The sequence below is a fragment of the Dendropsophus ebraccatus genome, chromosome 7 (genome assembly GCF_027789765.1).
Source record: "Dendropsophus ebraccatus isolate aDenEbr1 chromosome 7, aDenEbr1.pat, whole genome shotgun sequence".
NCBI classification, from domain to species: domain Eukaryota; kingdom Metazoa; phylum Chordata; class Amphibia; order Anura; family Hylidae; genus Dendropsophus; species Dendropsophus ebraccatus.
In genome coordinates this window covers 24,566,312-24,589,080 of record NC_091460.1, presented here as the reverse complement: position 1 = coordinate 24,589,080, position 22,769 = coordinate 24,566,312, and the positions used below count along the sequence as shown (strand labels likewise).

Genomic DNA, 22,769 nt, shown 5'->3' with positions numbered 1-22,769 from the left:
GAAAGAGAGCGAAAAGAAGGAGAGATCCCTAGTGTAATAGGCCCCCTAGGTTTCAGAGTGTCTTCAGACTTTGATGAACAGGATCTACAAGGTATTAAGTCTTACTGAGACTACATATAAGGAGGGGACATCTGAGATAGAGATCCAGGATTTCAAAGGGGGGAAAAATCTACTTTCACCCCACCACTTGAACAAGGGGGGTCATTGGAGGTTTTTTCAAACCTAGTAAAACAAGAAGTTAATTAATGGGGGGCATTAATGTACCCCAAGACTGAGAGCAATTTGTCTCCTGGGGAACAAAGAGCCTTGAAATGGCTCCGGAATAGACCAGACCTCCTGATCAGAAGAGCTGATAAAGGGGGCTGTACTGTTGTGTTGTCTGCTCTTGACTACGCTCGTGAAGCCAAACGTCAATTGAGCGACACTACAACTTACTGTCAACTCCCCGGTGATCCAACTATGAAAATAATGGATAAACTTAGATCATTACTTAGAACAAGTGTGGAGAAGAATATCATCTCAGAGAGTACAGCTAATACGTTAATCCCCGATTTCCCCAAATGTCCTAAGTGGTATTATTTGCCCAAAATACACAAGTCGCTGACCCGACCCCCCGGCCGCCCAATTGTGGCGGGGATCGGGTCGGCGACTGAACTGTTGTCAAAATATGTTGATTGGCTTCTAAGGCCATTACTCACCTCCATACCCACGTACCTTAGGGATACAAAACATCTACTCTCTGTATTAGAATCTTGCGAGTGGCAGCCGGGGTACAATCTGGTTTCTCTCGATATTGAGAGTCTGTATACCCAGATACCACACGCACAGGGTATTGAAGCAGTCCAGGAATTTTTGTCGGACACAGATAAATCTGCCAATTTTTGCAATTTTGTCTGTGAGGCACTGAACCTCATTCTATCTAACAATACCTTTCATTACGATAAGGCCTGGTATAGACAAATGGTTGGTACGGCGATGGGGACTCCTGTGTCGTGCACATATGCTAATATGTTTCTAGCAATCTTTGAAAGACGTTTTATTTTTTCCCTTAATAATCCGTTTAATATCCATATAAAATCTTTTTATAGATACATGGATGACGTCATTATAATTTGGGATGGCACGACACAGGAGTTCCACGCCTTTATAGAACACCTCAATGGCATTAATAACATGAATATGCTATTTACAGGAGGGTATCCTGAAAGTATCTTAACAAGAGCAGAAAATAAAGCTGCAAAGGTCTCTAGGGAAATACTTACTCGAAAAAAGAAACAAGCTTTTAAAGGTCACGAGAATGACAATAGAAGGTTCTGCTTCTCATTCTCCAATTCGCCTATGAATGCGTTTCTGAAAAAAAAAACATGAAATATTGGTATGTACTCGAAGGGGATCCTATTTTCAAAAAAATAGCTTAAAAAACCCCCCCTAATAACGTTCAGAAGAAATACCACCATAGGAGACCAACTAAAAAGTAACAAATGTCATGATGAAAAAAATAATAACTGGTTAAGTAATAACATAACGGGCAATAGAAAATGTCATAACTGCGTACATTGTAGACATAATGGGGCTTTGAACTCAGTTAATATAGGTGGTGTGAACTGGAGTATAAGACAACTCATTACGTGCAGATCCGCATGGGTGGTGTATATGATCTTTTGCAGTTGTAATTTTTTCTACATTGGTAAAACAATACGGCAACTGCAAATAAGATTTCGCGAACACTGTACGTCGGTACGTACAGGGAAAGGAGGAACTAAGTTCATTGAACATATGAGGTCTGCCCACAACAGCGATGTTAGTGATTTAAAATTCATTGGCCTCGAAAGGGTGGTTCCAGGGAACCGAGGCGTGGATTTGCATAAATTATTACTTAAAAGAGAAGCATTTCTCATTTCATTTTTCAATGCTACAGGGCCACTTGGACTGAATGATAGGAATGAGTTTCATGCCTTCCTTGCATTCCAGAGGTGTTGGCATCATTCCCTGAGGTTTCATTGTGCACTTGGTGACCTCCTAGTGGTCGGATCTTGATTTCCAAGTCCTATGGATTTTTCTCCCATAGACTATAATGAGATTCAATATTTGATCGAATAGTCAAATATCGGGAGCTATTCAAATCAAATCCAATCGAATCGAATATTTCACTATTCACTCGTCTACTCTGCGGCCGCTATTCAATGAACTGTGTGACTTGGCACAGAAGAAGGAATTTACAAGGACAGGAGACTTTGGTTTTTTGTGCACATTGTAACTTCAAGGAGTTTGCACAATTTTTGAGCATGGTTTAAGTAAGTTTTTTTTTTACCAGATTTATCATGTGCAGTTTTTGAGTTTTTTTTTTAATGTGCAGCAGTACTCTAGTAAAACCCAGGTGTAGTTTTTTTTTATCTAAGGTGTTAGCCAAAAAAAAAGAGAGGGAAAAATTGCACAAGATTTCAATATCAAGGCCCGTGCACAATTTTTGTAAAAATGCCAATATGCTCCTTTATTTTACATACTGTCAGAGATGTGCAGTAAGCCTGGTGTGAACTGGGCCTGTTTTTACTTTTTCTGTGACACACCCGCTTGCTTCTCAGCCTCCTGGCAATGCAGGAGTTACACTGCTCAGTGTCTTTGGATTGACATTCCTCTGCCTGTCCGTAACCTTGAGAATCAGAGCGCCGGTCCAATGGGGATCCGGACCGGGCTCTTGATCCTCATAAATGAAAGCACAGCCAGTCTTTCTCTGCTAGCAATTAAGGTTCATACCCTGATCCCAGCTCCCTACAAATAGGTAGGGACAGTGGGTGGGTTCAGGCTCAGGGCCCACTGTCTTGTCTTATCCCTACCTCCCAGCCCTTACACATACACAATGGTGCCCCATGTCTCAAGATCTGAGAAGTGCCACTTTTTTTGAGGATCATGGCATTGAAGACATACCCTGGCCAGACAACAGCTGAAGACAAACCCATTGAAGAGCTTATGGGTAGTTTTAAAGATTTGGCACTTTCTACCAACATGCATCCTGCTTGCTTGATGGTCAGACAGGGGACCATGGCCAGGAGGCAGGGTTTCCTCATGCACCTGATTAATTTTGATTTGTGTATACAATTCATATAGGTGTAACTCATGGTTAAAACTGCAAGGCCGTCTTAGATTTATTAGATTTATTGAGAAGCATGCCCCTTTCAATATATAATCACTTATTTTTCTAGGCTCCTGTGTCAAAATGCTCAGCAGATTGTCCTCCAGGTTACAGAAGAATCCTAAACAATATAAAGCTTAAGTGTTGTTTTGACTGTGTCCAGTGTCAAGAGGGAGAAATCTCCAATGATGCAGGTAATGTATTCTTTTAAATCTTACTTCTGCTTTAGACACAGAGAGGAACATTTATCAAGACTGGTGCACCGTTCCACCAGTCTTAAATAAAGCCCCAGTCCCTTATCCCTAGGTGGATTTATAAGAAGTGCACGCCTCTTATTACAGCCAGCCGACCCAGTGCAGGCATTGCGCAAAAGTCTACACCTGCTCATAAGAAAGTGTAAATTTTTTTTGCGTGGATTACACTTGTTTCTAGATGTAAACCTTCATATATAAGGCGCAGAAGAAGGCCATGCCTCCTCCCCACCTTGTCATCCTGCTATGCGCCCATCCCAGCAATATCAAATAAGGGGAGGGGGAGACAGAAACTGAGGAGCCTTTTGCAGAAAATAGATTTTCCTAAACTAAGTGATCAGCAGAGAGAGGAACTTGAGGCCCCAATCACGGTAGCTGAACTAGGTCGGCATTAAATAAAATATCTGAGAACACCACCCCGGGAAAGGATGGTCTACCCTATGAGGTGTATAGGGCCCACAGGGATGTACTGCTGTCAGCATTGTGCCAGGTTCTTAAAGGGGTTATCCAGCGCTACAAAAACATGGCCACTTTCCTCCAGAGACAGCCCAGCGCTTGTCTCCAGCTTGGGCGGGGTTTGCTGCTCAGTTCCATTGAAATGAGTGGAGCTTAATTGCAAACCGCACCTGAACTGGAGACAAGAGTCGTGTTGTCTCTGAAAGAAAGTGGCCATGTTTTTGTAGCACTGGATAACCCCTTTAAGGATGCGGTTGATAGGAAAAAATTACCACTCTCCATGGGGGAAGCATCTATTATACAACTTCCCAAGGCTGGTAAGATCCACTTGAGGTCGAGTCTTTTAGGCCGATCTCCCTACTTAATAGTAATGTGAAGATTTTTGCTAAGGCCTTGGCACTGAGGATAGGGAAGGTAGTGGGCGGGCTGATACATGAAGATCAGTGCGGCTTTGTGACAGGGAGAATGCCAAAACATAATATCCAACGTCTATTTGAAAACATTCAGATGGTGGAGACGTTGGGGTCCCACTCCATCCTGTCGCTGGACGCCACCAAGGCCTTCGACAGGGTGGAGTGGGACTATCTGTGGGAGGTGCTCGGATGTTATGGATTCGGGGATAACTTTATTGGTTTGGTCCAGCTACTATATGATAACCCCAGAGCTTCAGTTTGTACTAATGGGATGGATTCGGAACTATTTGGGTAAGGGAGGGGTACAAGGCAGGGGTGTCCCCTTTCCCCCCTCCTGTTCGCCCTGAGTATCCAGCCTTTGGCGATAATGATTAGAGATGATGAGTATATTGAGGGCTTCGGGGCGAGGGGGGGGGGGGAAGCCAGGATATCCCTGTACGCGGATGACTTGCTTTTTTTTTTAAGTAACCCGGAGATTTCTGTCCCCAGAATAATGTACCTGATACGAGAGATAGCGAGGTTTTCTGGCTTGTCTGTTAATTGGGCCAAGTCGGTATTGATGCCTCTAGACCCAAGCCGAGTTATGATCTTTCCGCCGTTGAGAAGTCTTGAAAGGGATAATAGTTTTAGGTACTTAGGAATACAGGTATCTAGAAGAGTGGATCAGTTTAATCAGTTGAATACGGAAATAATAGTTAAAAAGGTGGAAGATAAGGTTAAATTGTGGCAGAAATTCAGCCTCACTACGGCAGACAGGATAGTTTTAATCAAAACAATCCTCCTGCCAAAATTGCTCTATTTATTCAATGTGGCACCAATATGGGTAGAGAGGAGGTTTTTCAAAAGAATAAGAGCAGCTTGGAATGCACTGATATGGGGGCGAAAGAGGGTCCGTATTAAATTGGAAAAACTGTGTGCCCCATTGAATAAAGGAGGGCTAGGTGTTCCTGATGTGGAGAAATATTTTTTGGCTATACAGCTTTATTGGTTAGCCAATTGGAAAAATAACAGTTTTTTTTCTGTTTTGAGTTATAAGTTTGGAGGTGGAATTTGGGATATTTTTCCAATCCTAGAGGTAGGAATCTTGGAGGAAAAGGAGTGGAAAGGCAACGTTATGATGTCATCCCTGGTTAGAACCTGGCACAATCTGAAGAAGCAGCTTATAATTCGGGGGGTAGTAGAGTTTGCTTCTCTATGGATTAAGGATGAAGGGGGAAAGGTTGAGTGGATGTTGCCCCTGTATAATGCTGGCATAAAAGTGGTGTTTGATGTTAGGGTCGGAGCTACTATTAAGGGTTGGGATGTAATTAGAACAGAACGCACTGTGGAGGATAGACACTGGCTACTCTATGTTAGAACGGTTGAGACTCTTAAGGAAAGACTTTGGGTTACTGGCAATGTTATATGTAAGCCACATAGTCTAGTGAAAAAACTTAGAGAAGGATCCATCAGGAAGAAGGAGGTGTCAACAATTTACCCGTGTATCCTGTGTATGGTGCCATTCTATTTCCGGGAAACCCCCACCCCTCTATAATGCGGCTCCATTAATTCTAATGGAGCCACATCATAGAAGAGCAAGAATTTCCTCCCACTGGGGGCGGGCCAGCCCACCTCCAGTGCTTCACCCGCTTCCCTGAGTCGGCACCATTCTATCCATGTGAAAATCTTAAAGCAGATGTACTGATGGTACATTTGCTTTAAAATAAAGAAAAAAATTATAAGTATGCTTTAATAGTCATGTATGCGTTAATAGTCATGTAGTATAGTCAATAGTACGCTTTAATAGTCATGTACATAGGTTAAATCAGAGAAACCAGACATGCATAATCAATTAAATTCTATTTTATTTAAAAAAATATATTTTTATCACTTTGCACTGGCTTATATATTTGCAGCCTAGTCAAGTATTTATAAATATTCGCATGTTGGTTCATAAATCACTTGCAATAGCTTCCCTGGCTCTGCGCATTTTACTGCAGGTATTCATGAATTGACATTAGATTCCGCTACCCTGGGACTGGAGTACAGATTCGAATAAATATGCAAATATTCCAAAATTCGCACATCATAAATCACAGCTAAGACAATTCTTAGGAATAACCACGCCCACATAAGTCAAGAAAGAAAAAAACAGGTGCAAGCTGTCATATTCACACATACACCGAGCTACACTGTTTAGTAAATCTGACAAAGATCTGTGTATATCACACATACGCCAAAAAATGCTAAGGAGCACAAGGTACATTGCTTGATACATGTCCCCCCTTGTGCTTTTTCTTCCTTTGCAGCTAAAGGGACCTGCCAGAAGTGCCCAGAAGATCAATGGCCTAATGATAACAATCAATGTGTATTAAAGCCAGTTGAATATTTATCCTACACCAGTGACCCCATAACTATTGTCATCTCCAGCATTTCTATATTTTTCTTTATTATTTCCGCTATTATTTTGGCCATCTTTATTCTCTACAGAGCCACCCCAATCGTCAAAGCCAACAACCAAACTCTGAGCTTCTGTCTATTAGCCTCTATTATGCTGAGTTTCCTCTGTGTCTTCTTGTTCATGGGTCGTCCTCTCCATGTAACCTGCATGCTTCGCCAGACTTCATTTGGAATCATCTTCTCAGCGGTTGTTTCTTGTATTCTGGCCAAGGTTATTCTAGTCTACATGGCCTTCAAAGCCACAAAACCCGGATGTACCTGGAGAAACTTCATCAGTGCTAAACTTTCCAGCTCTATAGTTATTATTGCTGCTCTTCTCCAGGTTATCATCAGTACAGTATGGTTATCTGTTTCCCCTCCATTCCCAGAAGCCAATACTCACATCTACCAAGACAGAATTATTCTTCTCTGTAATGAAGGGTCAATGTTAGCGTTTTATGTCTCCCTGGCTTACATGGGGCTTCTTGCTGCGCTGAGCTTATTTTTTGCCTTTATGTCCAGAAATTTACCAGATAGTTTTAATGAAGCTAAAAACATCACATTCAGCATGCTGGTTGTGTGCAGTGTCTGGGTGGCTTTTATCCCGGCCTATATGAGTGTTACTGGGAAGAATACAGTTTTTGTAGAAATATTTGCTATAATATCTTCAAGTGTTGGTATTTTAGGCTGCATATTCTTCCCGAAATGTTATATTATACTGGTCAGACCAGATTTAAATTGTAAAAGCAGTTTGCTTAGATAACACATGTATCCGAAAATACTTATACTATATAGAATGCACAATACTAGATAGGTGTTTTAATACTTCACACCTGAAATTCTCATCTAAATACAGTAAAGGCTTCCACATACATTAATGAAAAGTTGACCGACCCCACCTATTTTGGTAAGACCTCCCTCTCGACTTTCCCCTGACAGATAATGTTGGGGGGGAAAATGAGCCAGCCTATTGATTTTCAGATGCCCGGCCCTTTTTATTTATGAATAGATTCATTCAGAACACATGAATGTTTGACCAAGGTGATTATTCCATTGTATGGGAAAGGGGATGAGAAAAATGTATATTTGGCTGAACAAACTGTATTAGTTGTATATGGGCATCTAAGCTTTATCCTTATTTCTATATCTATATATTTATAAAATAAATAAAAAATAGTATTTTTTTAAATGTGATAATCGTCATGGGTAGGGAGGAGTGGACCCGTCGATGTTCACGTTCAATGGGGTTGGTCAAACAGGGAAAAAAAAATCTGAGACTCAAAAAGTTATAGTCTGCCTCCCCCCACCTTTACAGTTTGGGCTCACTGATCCCTAGTCGTAAGTAGTGATGGTGGTGAATACTGTGGAATATATTATATATAGTGAAAAAAATTATTATTATTATGATATCATCAAACTGTTAGATATGTTAGATATGCAAAAGGATGCCTTCTCTGTATATGTATTGAAACATATATTTTGAAGTGTAGGAGGTAGAAAAACAGCAGCACTCTTCATCTAATCATAGAGTATTCTTTTGATTACTCCATGATTCTGCATGTCTGACTGTCTATTTCCTGGATACTGGGTAGTCTGAGTCATCCACTTTAAGAGATGCTCTACTACATTTAGTTCCCCTGAGTTTCCCTTATCTTTTTCCATTTCTGCCAAGCAATTTTTCAGAAAATCATAAACTGCACTAGAATAGGGCACCCTATAGTTTTGTAGTCAGCTGACCATCCAAATTGAAACTACAGTCATATATAGAGCTTCTTATAGTTCATCTGGACCAGGTCAGGTAAGTAGATGGATGAAGGGTGTCTAACTAGAGAGAGAGAGTGGTGGATAACTTGACAGTGGGTGGATGATGGGTGTTTGTGTCGTAGATTACATTTGTTTAATCTGGAGAAGAGATATTTAAGGGGAGATAAGATTAACTTATTTAAATATATAAATGGCCCCTACAAGAAATATGGGGAAAAGATGTTCCAGGTAAAACCCCCTCAAAGGACAAGGGGGCACTGCCTCCGCCTGGAGAAAAAAAGGTTCAATCTCCGGAGGCGACAAGCCTTCTTTACCATGAGAACATTGAATCTGTGGAACAGTCTACCACAGGATCTGGTCACAGCAAAAACAGTAGAGGGCTTCAAAACAGGGCTAGACAAGTTCTTAGACCAAAATAATATAAATGCATATGTATAGAACCTATCACCCCTCCCCCTTCCCTGTATCCATCCCCTCCTTGGTCTAACTTGATGGACATGTGTCTTTTTTCAACCGTATTAACTATGTAAGATGAATGATGGGTGTCTGTGTGTGTGTGTGTTGAAATTTCTGCAACTTAATTTGTTTCTCTTTTTATTCTAAGAGGCATTACTCTTTAGTTTTTCAATTTGTTGCACTTTTAATGGTACCGTATTTGCGTCGAAAATGGGGTAATTTAAACACAGTGCTTTATTGGCACAGGCTAATGTAGGTGGGTTTTATCAATTGCCAAGTCATTCACTTACATAGCTCTAGAACAGGCTTCGTGCTGCCCTGTCAGTGGTTCTGAATCACATGGAGCCAATCTAAACCAATACACCACCAATGTCCTGCATTGAGGCTATTCAGATCACACTATCATTTTTAGCAGAATCTAAATGTTTGAATATCCGGCAAGGCTTTTGCCCTGTGCTGGCTATGTGGTGGCACCAGTGGCATAGCTAGGATTCATGGAGTCCCATAGTAAAAAACTGTACAAGGCCCCATGAATCCTGTACACAAACACACACATATACACCAGTGTTACAGACACTACTGACATACACACTAGTGATGAGCGAATAGTGAAATATTTGAATATTCTACATTTGTACGAATATCTCCTGAATATTCGAATATTCGATCCCATTAAAGTCAATGGGAACAAGTATTCGATTATTGAAAAACATCTATTCGACCACTTGGAGATAAAAAACGGAAGCTGGTGGATTTGAACGCTTATCGAATATTTGTTGAATATTCGGCAAACTATTTGATAATATTTGATAGATCAAATACCTTACCATTCTATCGAATATCTATTCGATCGAACAGTATTCGCTCATCACTAATACACACACACATATATAGCCACAGATACATACACACACTGACAAATACATATATTCACAGATACATATGTACACTCATTGACACATACACAGCACTTACAGCTCCCAGGCTTCCCCCCTCCTCCTCCTGTAGTCTGGGCTGATCTTCACATAGAAGTACAGTATTCAGGACCTTTGGGACATGTGATCAGAAGGTCCTTCATCCCTCTCTGTGCAGGACCTGTCAGGTCCTGCTCCTCTGTCCCTCCCCTTCTGATGTTCAGCCCGCTCACCTGGCACTACAGTGAGGGGGCTGAACAGTGCAGTGGTGTGTCCCTCTTCCTCTCTGGACCCCTGGGGGAGCGGGCTACAGTGGTCGGCTGTCAGTGGCATACACTACCTAACAGGGTCGTTTCTAGCATCGTGCAGGCCGGGCCACTGCACAGGTGCTGACAGCTAGGGGGCGCCCTCCCTCACCACAAACAGCAGCAGTGACATTGTCCAGGGCAGCAGGCTCAGACTTCAGTGCACCCCCCACACAGCACCTTGCTCCTGGGGGGCTCTTTTGTGGCCTGTGACTTCAGGGAAGAGGATGATGGAGGCAGCAGGGACTTCTGGTTGTTCCACTGCGGCTCTGCTGATCATCCAGCACACAGGCAACAGCTCCTGTGTATGACAGCATCTCCTCCCCCGACCCGGCCTGGACGGTGCAGTGTCCTGGTATTATGCAGTGCAGTGTCCTCGTTTTATGTTAGTGGAGGGAGGGGGGCTATGGGCAGCTTCATTCACTAGAGTCTATACTTTTTCCCTATCAGTCACCAGGGCCAGTTCTGGAGAGGAGGCTGCAGCTGTAATGGTTTTTGGTCTGGACTGGGGATTATCTCTCTGCAGATAATTTGCTGCTGCCAAGTTTACTTCTCACAGCACAGTGTGTGCTGTCCGTGCCCCTTTAAGATTCCTCCCCTCCAGTGCCACCTTACAAAACTTTCCATCATCCCTTCCCCTTTGCCCACAAAGCTCTGCAGCTTCAGTCGGGACGAGGGGGTGGGGGATGGTTAATAGCATAGGACCTCTGACTGATGATTTAACCCTTCCTAGACTGCACCCAGTGCAGTAAGTCCAATTTATTTGTGTGTAAAGACTACAATGTGCATAGGTATGTATTATATTCTATGTTATGTATAGTGTGCTGTTTGTGTTCTTTGTATGTGTGATGTCCATACTATGTAGTATACAAGTATGCTGTATATACAGTATATAGCTGGGTTCACACTACGTATATTTCAATCAGTATATTTCAGTCAGTATTGCAACCAAAAGAAGGAGTGGATTAAAAACACAGAAAGGATCTGTTCACACAATGGTGAAATTGAGTGGATGGCCGCCATTTAACAGTAAATAACTGCCATTATTTCAATATAACAGCCGTTGTTTTAAAATAACAGCAAATATTTGCCATTAAATGGGGGCCATCCACTCAATTTCAACATTGTGTGAGCAGATCCTTTCTGTGTTTTTAATCCACTCCTTGTTTTGGTTGCAATATGAGGCCCACAATACTGACTGAAATATACATATACTGACTGAAATATACGTAGTGTGAACATAGCCTATATATATATATATATATATATATATATATATGTACACATCTATTGATCTGTCTGTATGTCTGTATTAGAGAGAGAACTGTATGAGAGAACTTACAGTAAGTTCGACCAAACCAGAATCGGATGGTACAGCTGTTTATTAAGGGTGTGTTCACACCTACCGCATCCGCAGCTTATTTTTCCGCGGAAATCCGCAGGTCTGGTAGTGCAAATTTCAACCTGCGAGAAGTCCGCATATGTGTGCGTTTTGCGGTTTTTCTGCAGCAAGTTTATCGCAACTGAAATGTCCGTTTAGAATGAGAGACATTTTAAACTGACATTTCAGTTGCGATAAACTTGCTGCAGAAAAAACGCAAAACGCACACATATGCGGATTTCTCGCAGGTTGAAATCTGCACTACCAGACCTGCAGAAAAATAAGCTGCGGATGCGGTAGGTGTGAACGCACCCTAACGCTGTCTGGAAAAAAAAAAAATACAGCTGCAACATCTGGTTCTGGTTCGGTCAAATTTACCATAGGTTTATAAGGGCACATCTACACATACCACATTTGCAGTAGATATCACACTGCCAGTTTCACAGTGAAATCTTCTACAAATATTGATTTCTATTACAGTCTATGGCACTGCATTCTTAGGCTATGTTCACACTATGTTAGTTATGTAATAATCACAGCCGTTGTTGCCGATTTGCAACAGCGGCCGTAATTACTACGCAGCTTGCGTAGTGCTGCCTTCAATGGAATCCCGGCCGAAGTGTGTACACATAGTACATATATACATACACATAGTATACGCACAATCCGGGATCCCAAGTGGGCTGCGAGAAACTGACATGTCAGTTTTCTGTGGCCTCTATTCAGTGAATAGCAGCCACAGAAAACCCTTTGTGTGCAGCGGGGAATTCTGATGCAGGCGCACACGGATGCGCCCGTTTTAGGACTCAGCTGCACTAAAGATCATCCGGCCGGTACTGCAGTGCAGGGATGATCTTTTCTGAGGTCTCTTACAGCGTCAGAACATGGCCTTATGGCGGATTTTCATTCTATGTCTTTGTAGAATGTTTAGCTGCTGAAATGGTCTATTATTTTGGCGCATGAAACAAGCAGAGAGTCGGGAACTGGTCATCTGGGCTGTGACTAGTCACGGCTCTCTGCCTGTCCGCGAGCTCTGCAGGATGACTGACAGGAAAAGAGGTCAGAAGCCTCTCTGTCAATCATCTCAGAACGCATCCTTTTTTTAACATACACAAAAATTAAATTTTCAATGTCGCCCTGTTGCCAAAATGGCCTAGAAACTGCCCTGGTACCTACCTTGAAGGCAGAGCAGGCTTCCTCGGGCCCCTTTCCTGCAGGGGCCCCATAGCAGGCCTTCATGGTAGCTACGCCACTGGCACCCAGCTAAAAAAATCAGAAAGGAGTTGTCATATATGTGTTAGGCTGGCTTCACGCAAAAATGGGTGCATTTGTGTGCATTCGTTGGGATCCATGGTCTGTTTAGCATTATGGACCTGCTGAACCTGTAGGCCCAGGCCCCAGTTCACATATTGAGCATGCTCAAAGCCCAAGCCCTCTCCATAAACCCTTAATTACTGCTGAAGAACATCATGGCTGATGGGATTGTTTAGGTAAATGTAAAAATGCACTGTGACCCTTAAAGGGAAGAAGTGTCTAACCTGCTGTTATTCCCCTATAGGGCACAAAGAAACATACCTTCATCCTCTGCTTAATTTTTGGGAAATTAGCAGTTTATTTAATATGCTAATGAGGTGTTTCAATGCACTGGGGGTGTAGCTGCTGCACTCAGTGCACCAACCTACCCCTTGTAATATTTTTAGGGCAGTAGTCCCACCCCCAGTGCATATTAAATAAACTGCTAACATCTTGTAAACCACACCGAGGATAAAGGTAAGAAACTTATCTTTATCCTCAATGCCCTGTGCACTAAATGGGCATATCAGCAGGTTAGCTACTTCTAACCTGAAGATAGTTAACTTTTAATAAGATATAATGCAGCGTGACTGATTGTTAAGATATTATTTTAACAATTAATAACATACACTGTGTAGTGTTTTTCTTCTTTTCTTAAATCTAGGTAAAAGTGTCTCAATCCAGTGTCACAGTTAGTGCAGTTCACTGCTGTGCCTCACTCCAACCACTAGGTGTCACATTGTCCCAGAGCACAGCTGCAGTCAAATTCAGGTTTAGACACACACACACACCTTCTCTTATACACTGCATGTCTTTGTTTTACTTAGGACATGTATAACCTTTTCTCTAGAGCCATTAACACCAACCACTAACCCCCAGGGAAGACGGAAATAAAGGAGCAACCCCCCCTTCCCTAAGCCGTGGATCCTTAAACTCAGGACAGTCACCCCCCCCCCCCCCCAGTACAGTCGTAGTGTTTCTCTCCTCTTTATAGGCTATAAAGAGGAGGGAAACACCAAGACTGTACTACAGTAGAGCACAGTGCTAGATAGCCACTCTCTACTGACTTTCGCTCGGCTGAGTAGGAAGGAAATCCTTACCTTGCTACCCCAAGAGACCGATCAGGACAGAAACCCAACCCTGAGCTTCAGAAGGTGGTTAGATAACATAACTGAAACTCGTCTATACGTGAGTATGAGTTCTTCAAGACACTATAGATATACACTTCACTACATTCCGGCAGAGTACTCACTACATTAGGCAAGGGACCCCCCTACCCTGTCCCTGACACCTGCTATACCACTCTACTTCTTTCTGTACCTAATTAAGTAACCTAAATTCGGACTACTTATCTCCAATGTCCATATGCATCAGAAAATAAATATATCTCCTACAACAAAAAATGATGCTAGACAGTACACCCAAATCAATATATTAAATCCATACTTTATTGTCACATATAGAAAAAAGAATATATATTTAAAAACATATTAAAAACCAGGAGGCATGAAAATAATACAATACATGCATCGGATAGCTTACAAGGCAGATGAGATAATATATACTCTGTATAGCAATTTAATTGATGATATGTCACCCAATCACAGGAGGTATCAAGGTGTATAAGTCTAGGAAAGCAATATACTCATAAAGTGCTTAAATCTTTTGTACATAAATATATATATGTATAGAGAAGTGAGCTGCGAGTGCAGCTAAAAAATACAAAGAAAGATTACCAATGCAAAAATTTACAAAGGAATATAATCTAAGAAAAAGAAAAGCATAAGAAAGTAATGCAAAAAAGTGTACTTAGACCTCTGGTGACCAAAATATGTTCCGCCCGGTAAGACCACTCACCCAACGCTGCGTTTCGCTAAACAAGCTTTGTCAAGGGGCGGAACATATTTTGGTCACCAGAGGTCTAAGTACACTTTTTTTGCATTACTTTCTTATGCTTTTCTTTTTCTTAGATTATATTCCTTTGTAAATTTTTGCATTGGTAATCTTTCTTTGTATTTTTTAGCTGCACTCGCAGCTCACTTCTCTATACATATATATATTTATGTACAAAAGATTTAAGCACTTTATGAGTATATTGCTTTCCTAGACTTATACACCTTGATACCTCCTGTGATTGGGTGACATATCATCAATTAAATTGCTATACAGAGTATATATTATCTCATCTGCCTTGTAAGCTATCCGATGCATGTATTGTATTATTTTCATGCCTCCTGGTTTTTAATATGTTTTTAAATATATATTCTTTTTTCTATATGTGACAATAAAGTATGGATTTAATATATTGATTTGGGTGTACTGTCTAGCATCATTTTTTGTTGTAGGAGATATATTTATTTTCTGTACCTGTTTCCTTGCAAGCTACTGTTGATATTACTGTTGATTTTGCACTAAGTACTTAAAGCACTGTTGTTACTCTTATTGCACTGGAAATAATATTAGTCCAAATAAAGTTTAAGGCTATGTTCACACTACGTAAGTTTCCAGCCGTAGCGTGCTCCGTGAATAAGCGGCCGGAGATTTACGTAGTTTGCGTACAATGGAAAGTATAGGATCTACGGCTGCATAGTTCACACTACGTCAGAACTTATGCCCGGATCGTATGCGGCGCCGTAAAAAATTAACCAGAGCATTGTTTCGGGACGGAAATGCTGTAACTTACGCCCATAGCGTAACATGCGGTCCCGTAGGGAGTGGTGATTTCTTCATTTTAACACTTTGATTTGCCGATCCAAAAGGTTCTGTGGGGTGTCCAGGGCTAGGCGAAGATATCCAAGTAAAAGACCGCTGTCAGATCGCTATGTACGCCACTCGGGAAGCGTATGTAGATTACGTAGCCGGCCGCAACTTGCGGAAATCCCGGCCGGAGTTTTACACGTATATGTCCGGCCGAACATATACGTAGTGTGAACATATCCTAATACTGTATAAAGTCCAACTCTGTCATCTCTGTTTCTGCCCCTGCACCTACACTGTGTACCTCACATCAATTCTAACCAAGGTCCAGTTGCCGTGTGTCCGGGGGTGGGTTTTCCCTTTCCTGGCCACCATGACAAGTAGCCTCAAAAACACCAGAAACAACCAAAAGGTTCAATACCAGTCCCAGCGATCCAGGCCTTGGCATACTGCACATTGGCATACTGCCTGAGCTGTATTCGATACACTCCCATCTGTAGATGCTGCTCTGGCATCTGCTAGTTACGTCTGGCTCCTAAGAGGAATGCAAGCAACATGAATATAAATAATATTTGAATGAGCAATTTACTGTATGAACAAGAAGCACAATTCTATTTCTCAACAGAAGTCAGAGAGACTGATTTAGCAGATCTATATATTTCTTTATTATATTATTTTTTGATAAATTGACAGTGGAGAAGCTGACTAAATATGCTGCAGACAGTTCTCTCTTTTCTCCCCTCTAAGCCTATATAAGATCAGGGATATGGCTCAGCAACCAGACCTGTACACTGAGCCGCCATGTTACAGATCTGTACTGCTACACGTTGTATCACAGATACATGGAACAACCTAGAACAGGAAGATGGCTGATACATGTTCTCTCTGCAAAACAATATTTCTCCTTTTTATCACGTCTCAAACAGAATCCAAAAGTTGAGCTCAGGACCCGGATGTTACATTAGGGACAAGGAATATGCTATAAGTGGTGAATATTTCCAGGATGGAGACTTTATTATCGGAGGGATTCTAAGCGTGCACTATTATCACACAGATTTAAAAAACAAAAATGATATTATATCCCAGTATTCCTTGTGTATGATGTAAGTACATTTAAAAGTTTAGAGGCGTTTTCCTGTTTCAACAAAAGTTTATCTCTTTATGGCTATATTCACACGGCGATATTTTGAGTCTTTCATTGCAGGTGGACATCAAGAAGACGCCTGTTATTTGCCAAGCCTTCTGTAATGATCATAGTCATTGAAGATGACCGTTGGCCGAAAAATCCCGTTGTGTCAATAAATTTTACTACTTTTTTTTTTTTAACCCTTAGCAATTTTCAAGATAGATTTCACTGTCGGTAATAGAGGCCACTATTAATTATGCTCCCCTGTTCCCAGCATAGATGATTCAATAGTTTCCAGTCTAGGTTCTGTAAGCTAAGCTTCATACAGTTGTCAAATTGTAAAAATACTCTTAAAACTGGTTACAAAATAAAAACATAAAGTATGTGTAGTGTCCCACTACGTGTTTTCTTATCTCTTTTTACACCTTGGTAAAAGTGTCTCACTCTAGTGTCACATGTTAGGAAAGGAGCCAGCTGTTCCTTACTCCAACCACTAGATGTCACACTCTCACAGCACAGCTTCAGCTAACACTAGGTCTAGCTACACTTACACTTCCCTTTTATGGTAACTACTTTCCTTTAGTTGTTAGTTTGCACCTGCAGTGTCCCAGAAGGCAAGGACTACTACTCCTATTATGGCCATTTCTATTGCTGTGTCAATGCCTGTTCTGGTAAGTGTTTGCACTGCAACTGCTGCTGGTTTTCCCCTAGTATTCGCTGGTAATGTGCATTCTCATGAATGTTCTTGTGTATTCCTGTGTAGTATTACATTGTACAGTGGTATGCAAGGCTGTTGATCACGTGACCGTGCCAGTGCCCTGTAACCATGGTTCCTCCAATGGCCGACTAGTTCTGGCCAGGAACAACCATGTGACCTCCCACTTCCTCCTAACAAGTTAGTCTTCCCCCTGCTTCCAAGCAAGGAGGATGTGTGTCGTCTCTCTCCTACCTCCGAGGAGTTGGACTTCTTCTTCGCAGCTCCCACTTCACCACTAGAAGTGTGGATCGAGTGCTCTGCTGTGTTCAAGTCTTCGGCTGTACCTGCCTGCTTAAGTGTCCGGAGTCTTCTCTCTCATCTGGGTGTCATTCTGTTATCTCTCCCCATTGCTGCAAGGATTCACAGCAAGTATTCTTTTCCAGTAAACCACCCAGCAACGCTATTTCTCTCATACTCCTACTCCCATCATCCGGCACGTATTCTCACAGCCTATGCAGCACCACTCCTGCTTTATTTGTCTAAGCCTGCCATATACCCGGTTGCATCCGGACAGAACTGTTGCTACTAGTTACCTCATCTATAATAAAACCGCTGTTACTGAACCCTGGCAATGGTGTCCACTAACTGGTGCCCTGACTAAGTGCAGCGAAGAATCGCATGCCCATCATCACCCGCAGATTCCACAGACCGGCCCTACAGCTGTGCCGCCCTCAGGCCTATACCGTGACAAGTATAACCCCTGCAGCTGCCCCGGTCATTGCCCGCTCATAACACCAGCACTGCGGAAGTGGCCCCCAGGGGCCAGGGCATCGCACACCTGACTACAGTCCAGGCAGGACGTGTATAGTTGTTCCTGCCACTAGCTATCCAACCACTATGGGTTGCTTGACTAGACCCCTAGGGAGAAAATGAAGTAAGGAACGCTGACCATGTGCACAGACATACATGCGGATGGACACCTGGCGATCTAGCTAACTCTGCCTACATCCCTCCCTCTCTTCCTGCAACCTGCCAGACTTACACCATAAGGGTGAGGATAAACAGCTCTCAACCAAAGCACACCATATATCCAAAGATCCTGCTAATATTTATCAAATACCACTTTCAAACCTAATTTGATAGGACTAAACCTGTATTCACTACACAGACTTGGGACCTGAAAATATGAGATATGGAATTAAGGACACAGTATATACATTAGTATATTCACACAGTTCCCTGATGAACCGTTTGAAGTGGAATTTTCTATTGTCCAGGAAACTCTCTTATTGACCCCAGAGTGTGCCTGCAACAATGACTATCCTTAAAGATTACCTCTAAATGTGATTTCTACTTCATCAGATGGGAATATTGTACTCTATCTAATTCTTTTCATCCCCTACTGTATCTGGACACCACACCCTGTGACAGTCTGTAAGTGTAGGGAAAACCTCCTGTCTGATGTTAGGCAGGGCATAATAGGATATCTTCCCTATTGTGGGTGCTGACATTACCTTAGTCTAAGCTTTTCTTATAACCCTGCACCAATAAATTTTCTTGTGTGGATTATCTTGTGTCCACTACAATAGTCATTTTTCTACATATGTAGACCCCTAGGGAAACCGAAGACAAGGGAGTCTTAACCCTTGCCTATGACATGGATTTTACTTGTAAAACAGGACAGTCAACCACTTTATAAAAAAGGTATGGATTATTCAAGACTGGACCTGCAGTAGAGCACAGTGCCAGAAAGCCACTCTTTACGGACAGACGCTCAGCTTTGTCGGACACTACAAGCCAGCTACACTCAGAAACCCAGAAAAGAAACATTTTTGAAGTGGGTCATCTCTACCGTCTCATCTGCATCTACACTTTGCTCCTCACCTTAGTCCTAATAAAGGTCCAGTTGCCATGTGTCCGGGGGTGGGTGTTACTGCTCCTGGGCACCGTGACAAGTAGCCTCCAATGCTTTACTTTAATGTTAATCAAACACAAAAATCCCTTTAAAATATTTAACTTATAGTTGATTTTATTTTTCGTTGACCCTAGCAGCTGATCTGTTATCATAGTGGCCCAAGGTCTTGGCTAGACTTCTGTGGCTGCCAGGTAAACTTCTGAGCTCTAACTTCTGAAATTCATCAGGAGAAATTGCTGTGTCATTACTTGCTTAAAACCACAAGACCCACAGGTGGCTTTACACATAACTTAGCAACTTTGTTTCCATATGAGGCTACTGGAAGAACTGGGAAGGATCAATGAGATTCTATAAGCAGAGAAATTTCTACTCCATACTTTAAGGTTATGTTCCAACACAGTATTAATGGCCGGAATTTCAAAACAATGGCTATTGTTTTAAAATAACAGCAATTATTTGCCGTTGAATGGCGCCCATCGTTTAAATTTTAACAGTGTGTGAACATAACCTTTCCGTGTTTTCAATCCACTCCTGTTTTTGTTTGCAAAATACTAACCAAAATACTGAGCAAAAATACTGTGTAGGAACATAGCTTAAGACATTTTAAAGGGAACATGAATCATTTATCCTATTACTATGGGATATGCCTCTCTACTGACTGTAAAAGTAATTTCATTATGCATTACAACTAATCTGATAGAGTTCCCTATCCAGAATAATTTATATGTGATATTTAGTGACATAAGCAAACGATGTCAGTCAGCGGCTTCTAAGGCCAGCAGGATATTGTCATGTATATGACAGGCCTGGACTTTTGGGACAGGGATATATTCCCGCTTTATAAAGCTTTGGTGCTGCCTCATCTGGAGTATTCTGTTCAGATTTGGAATCTGATTCATAAAAAGGACATCCTAGTGCTGGAGAGAGTACAAAGACGGGCAACTAAACTAATAAGGGGAATGGAGCATCTTAGTTATGAGGAGAGCTTAAAAGATTTAAATTCGTTTAGTCTGGAGAAGAGACGTTTAAGGGGAGATATGATTAATTTATTTAAATATAGAAACGGCCCCTACAAGAGATATGGGGAAAAGATGTTCCAGGTAAAAGCCCCTCAAAGGACAAGGGGGCACTGCCTCCGCCTGGAGAAAAAAAGGTTCAATCTCCGGAGGCGACAAGCCTTCTTTACCACGGAACAAGATCTGGTCACAGCAATAACAGCAGAGGTCTTCAAAAGCAGCCTAGACCAAAATAACATTAATGCATATGTATAGAACCTAACCATCATCCCTCCCCCTTGTATCCTTGGTTGAACTTGATGGACATGTGTCTTTTTTCAACCATACTATGTAACTATGTGACTATATATAAATGAAATCATTACATTTCTGCATGTTCCTGTTTTCCATGTTATACAGACCATTTCCCGCCTTCTACAAATATGTCCTGGCTTTAATTTTTGCCATAGATGAAATAAACAAAAACCCTGATATACTACCCAATGTGACTCTGGGATACCATGTGATTGATCCATGTAACAGTGTGAATAAAGCCATAGGGAGCTTGTTTCAGATCCTGTCTGGTCCTGGTGATATCATCCCAAATTATTCTCATCGAGGCTCCGAGAGACTGGCCGGGATTATTGGAGACCATAATGTAAGGACATCTTCATTCATAGCACATATAGTGAACATCTATAGATACACACAGGTAAGATATAAATGGTGTTATGCCAAATGCCATCAGTATGAATCCTTTCTTACAGGTCAGAGATGTTTTTGTCATGTACTGCTCCAAGAAAACATCACATCACGTAACCCCCTGTTCCGCACACAAGTCAGCTCCTCCTTCGAGCATCTATGACTATTGATGATCAAACATCAGAGAATCTTAGGTTCTATCGAACTGAAACCTTGTCGAACCTTCCGCATTTGATTCCCGATGCCTTCCTGGTCTGTGGGGAAGGAGGAGACAGCCCGGGTACCGCCTGAAATTCCGGGATTCTGCCTAGGTAATAGGCTGAATCCCTGAATTCCAGGCGGTACCCGGGCTGCCTCCTCCTTCCCCACGGACCGGGAAGGCATCGGGAATCAAATGCGGAAGGTTCGTCAAGGTCCGAGCTCGATAGAACCTAAGATTTTTCGATTTTCAATCATCTCTATCTATGACGTGATGCATTTAGCTAGGCTAAAACTGGCTCATTAGGGAGCTGATAAATTTCCCACAGTCACATGTGGGCTTCCCCGTTTTGGGGCCTCTGCCTGACCTTAGTTTTTCATTCCCCAGCATAACCACATACAAATGTAGTCTATGTTAACAGGGTAACAATGACGCTTTTATTTGATGTTCTAACAGATGTAGAGGCCCTGTTAAGCTGAACTATTATCAGCCTCATTTGGTCGATTACCAACTGTTCAAGGCGATAATTGTGCAGTGTAGAAGCATATATTAAGAAGCAATGATCAGCCGACATGCACGATCGTAGTCTTTCCACTGCGCATTGCTCTGTGTCATAGGAGAGGTGGTCGGACAGCCGTCTAAGGATTGTTTGGGTTGCCCCTCCTGCTCTCTCTGCATGTAACTGAGCTGAGAGGTCGGCACTGTCTTCCCCGGCTCATTGGGCTGTGTAATACGTTCTAACTGATTTCCCTGAAGCAAATATTGGGAACATACTAACAATGGCTACCTCTGTACATTATCAGCATCCTATCTGTCAACGTGGTTATTTCCTGCAAACAGTAAACTGTGTACTTTATTTTATAAAGCCCTAGGTAATTTCTCCACCTAAATGATGTGATAGACTCACTTTGCTGTAGCCTGTGGTTGGGAGTGAGGAGTATGGAAAGGGTGAGTATATCTGCAGCTCCTGTGAGGCGTAGTCCTACAGGCTGCAAATCTCTTCACATATAGACCCTGTGTAACTCTATAAGAATGTCTGTCTATGTATGTATGCATATGTGGGATCTGTGGACTTTCTGAGACATGGAATCATCAGAGGAGCAGAAGGCTTTAGCTGTATTCTGCTCCCTGGACAACCACTTGCATTTAAATGGAAAAATAAAAAATAAATCCTTCCCCAAAACATCATATTTTATTGTAAATTTTAAATGAATGTCTTAAGTAAATCTAGCTGGTGCATATTACTGGTGCATTGTTTATTTAAACGGGTTATCCAGCGTTACAAAAACATGGCCACTTTCTTCCAGAGACAGCCCCACTCTTTGCTGTGGGGTTTTGCTGCTCAGTTCCATTAAAGTGAACGGAGCTTTGCATTTGCAAACCACACCTGAACTGGAGTCGTGTTGTTTTTGAAAGAAAGTGGTCATGTTTTTGTAGCACTGGATAACCCCTTTAAACAGTGGCATAACTAATTTTAGCTTCAAAGATTGGTATAACAAATTTCCATTACTACAATTGTAGTTTTTATAGGAACCATTTTAAGTATATTTGTTGTATCACTATATTTTTCTTATTTATTATCAATATTTTTCTTTGGGGGGGGGTGCTAATAAAGTTTTGTTTTTTAAAAATAATTTATTTTTCACACCTTTTATGA

At 41.8% G+C, this 22,769-nt stretch overlaps 1 protein-coding gene across 1 annotated transcript; it reads left to right on the top strand.

The window, feature by feature from the left end:
• The first annotated feature begins 2,907 nt into the window (after positions 1–2,907).
• Positions 2,908–7,431, top strand: LOC138796516 (vomeronasal type-2 receptor 26-like). The gene is made up of 4 exons (XM_069976123.1): positions 2,908–3,024; positions 3,201–3,324; positions 5,324–5,656; positions 6,539–7,431. The coding sequence occupies exons 1-4, from the start codon at positions 2,908–2,910 to the stop codon at positions 7,429–7,431; spliced, it is 1,467 nt and encodes a 488-aa protein (XP_069832224.1).
• Positions 7,432–22,769: the final 15,338 nt, after the last annotated feature.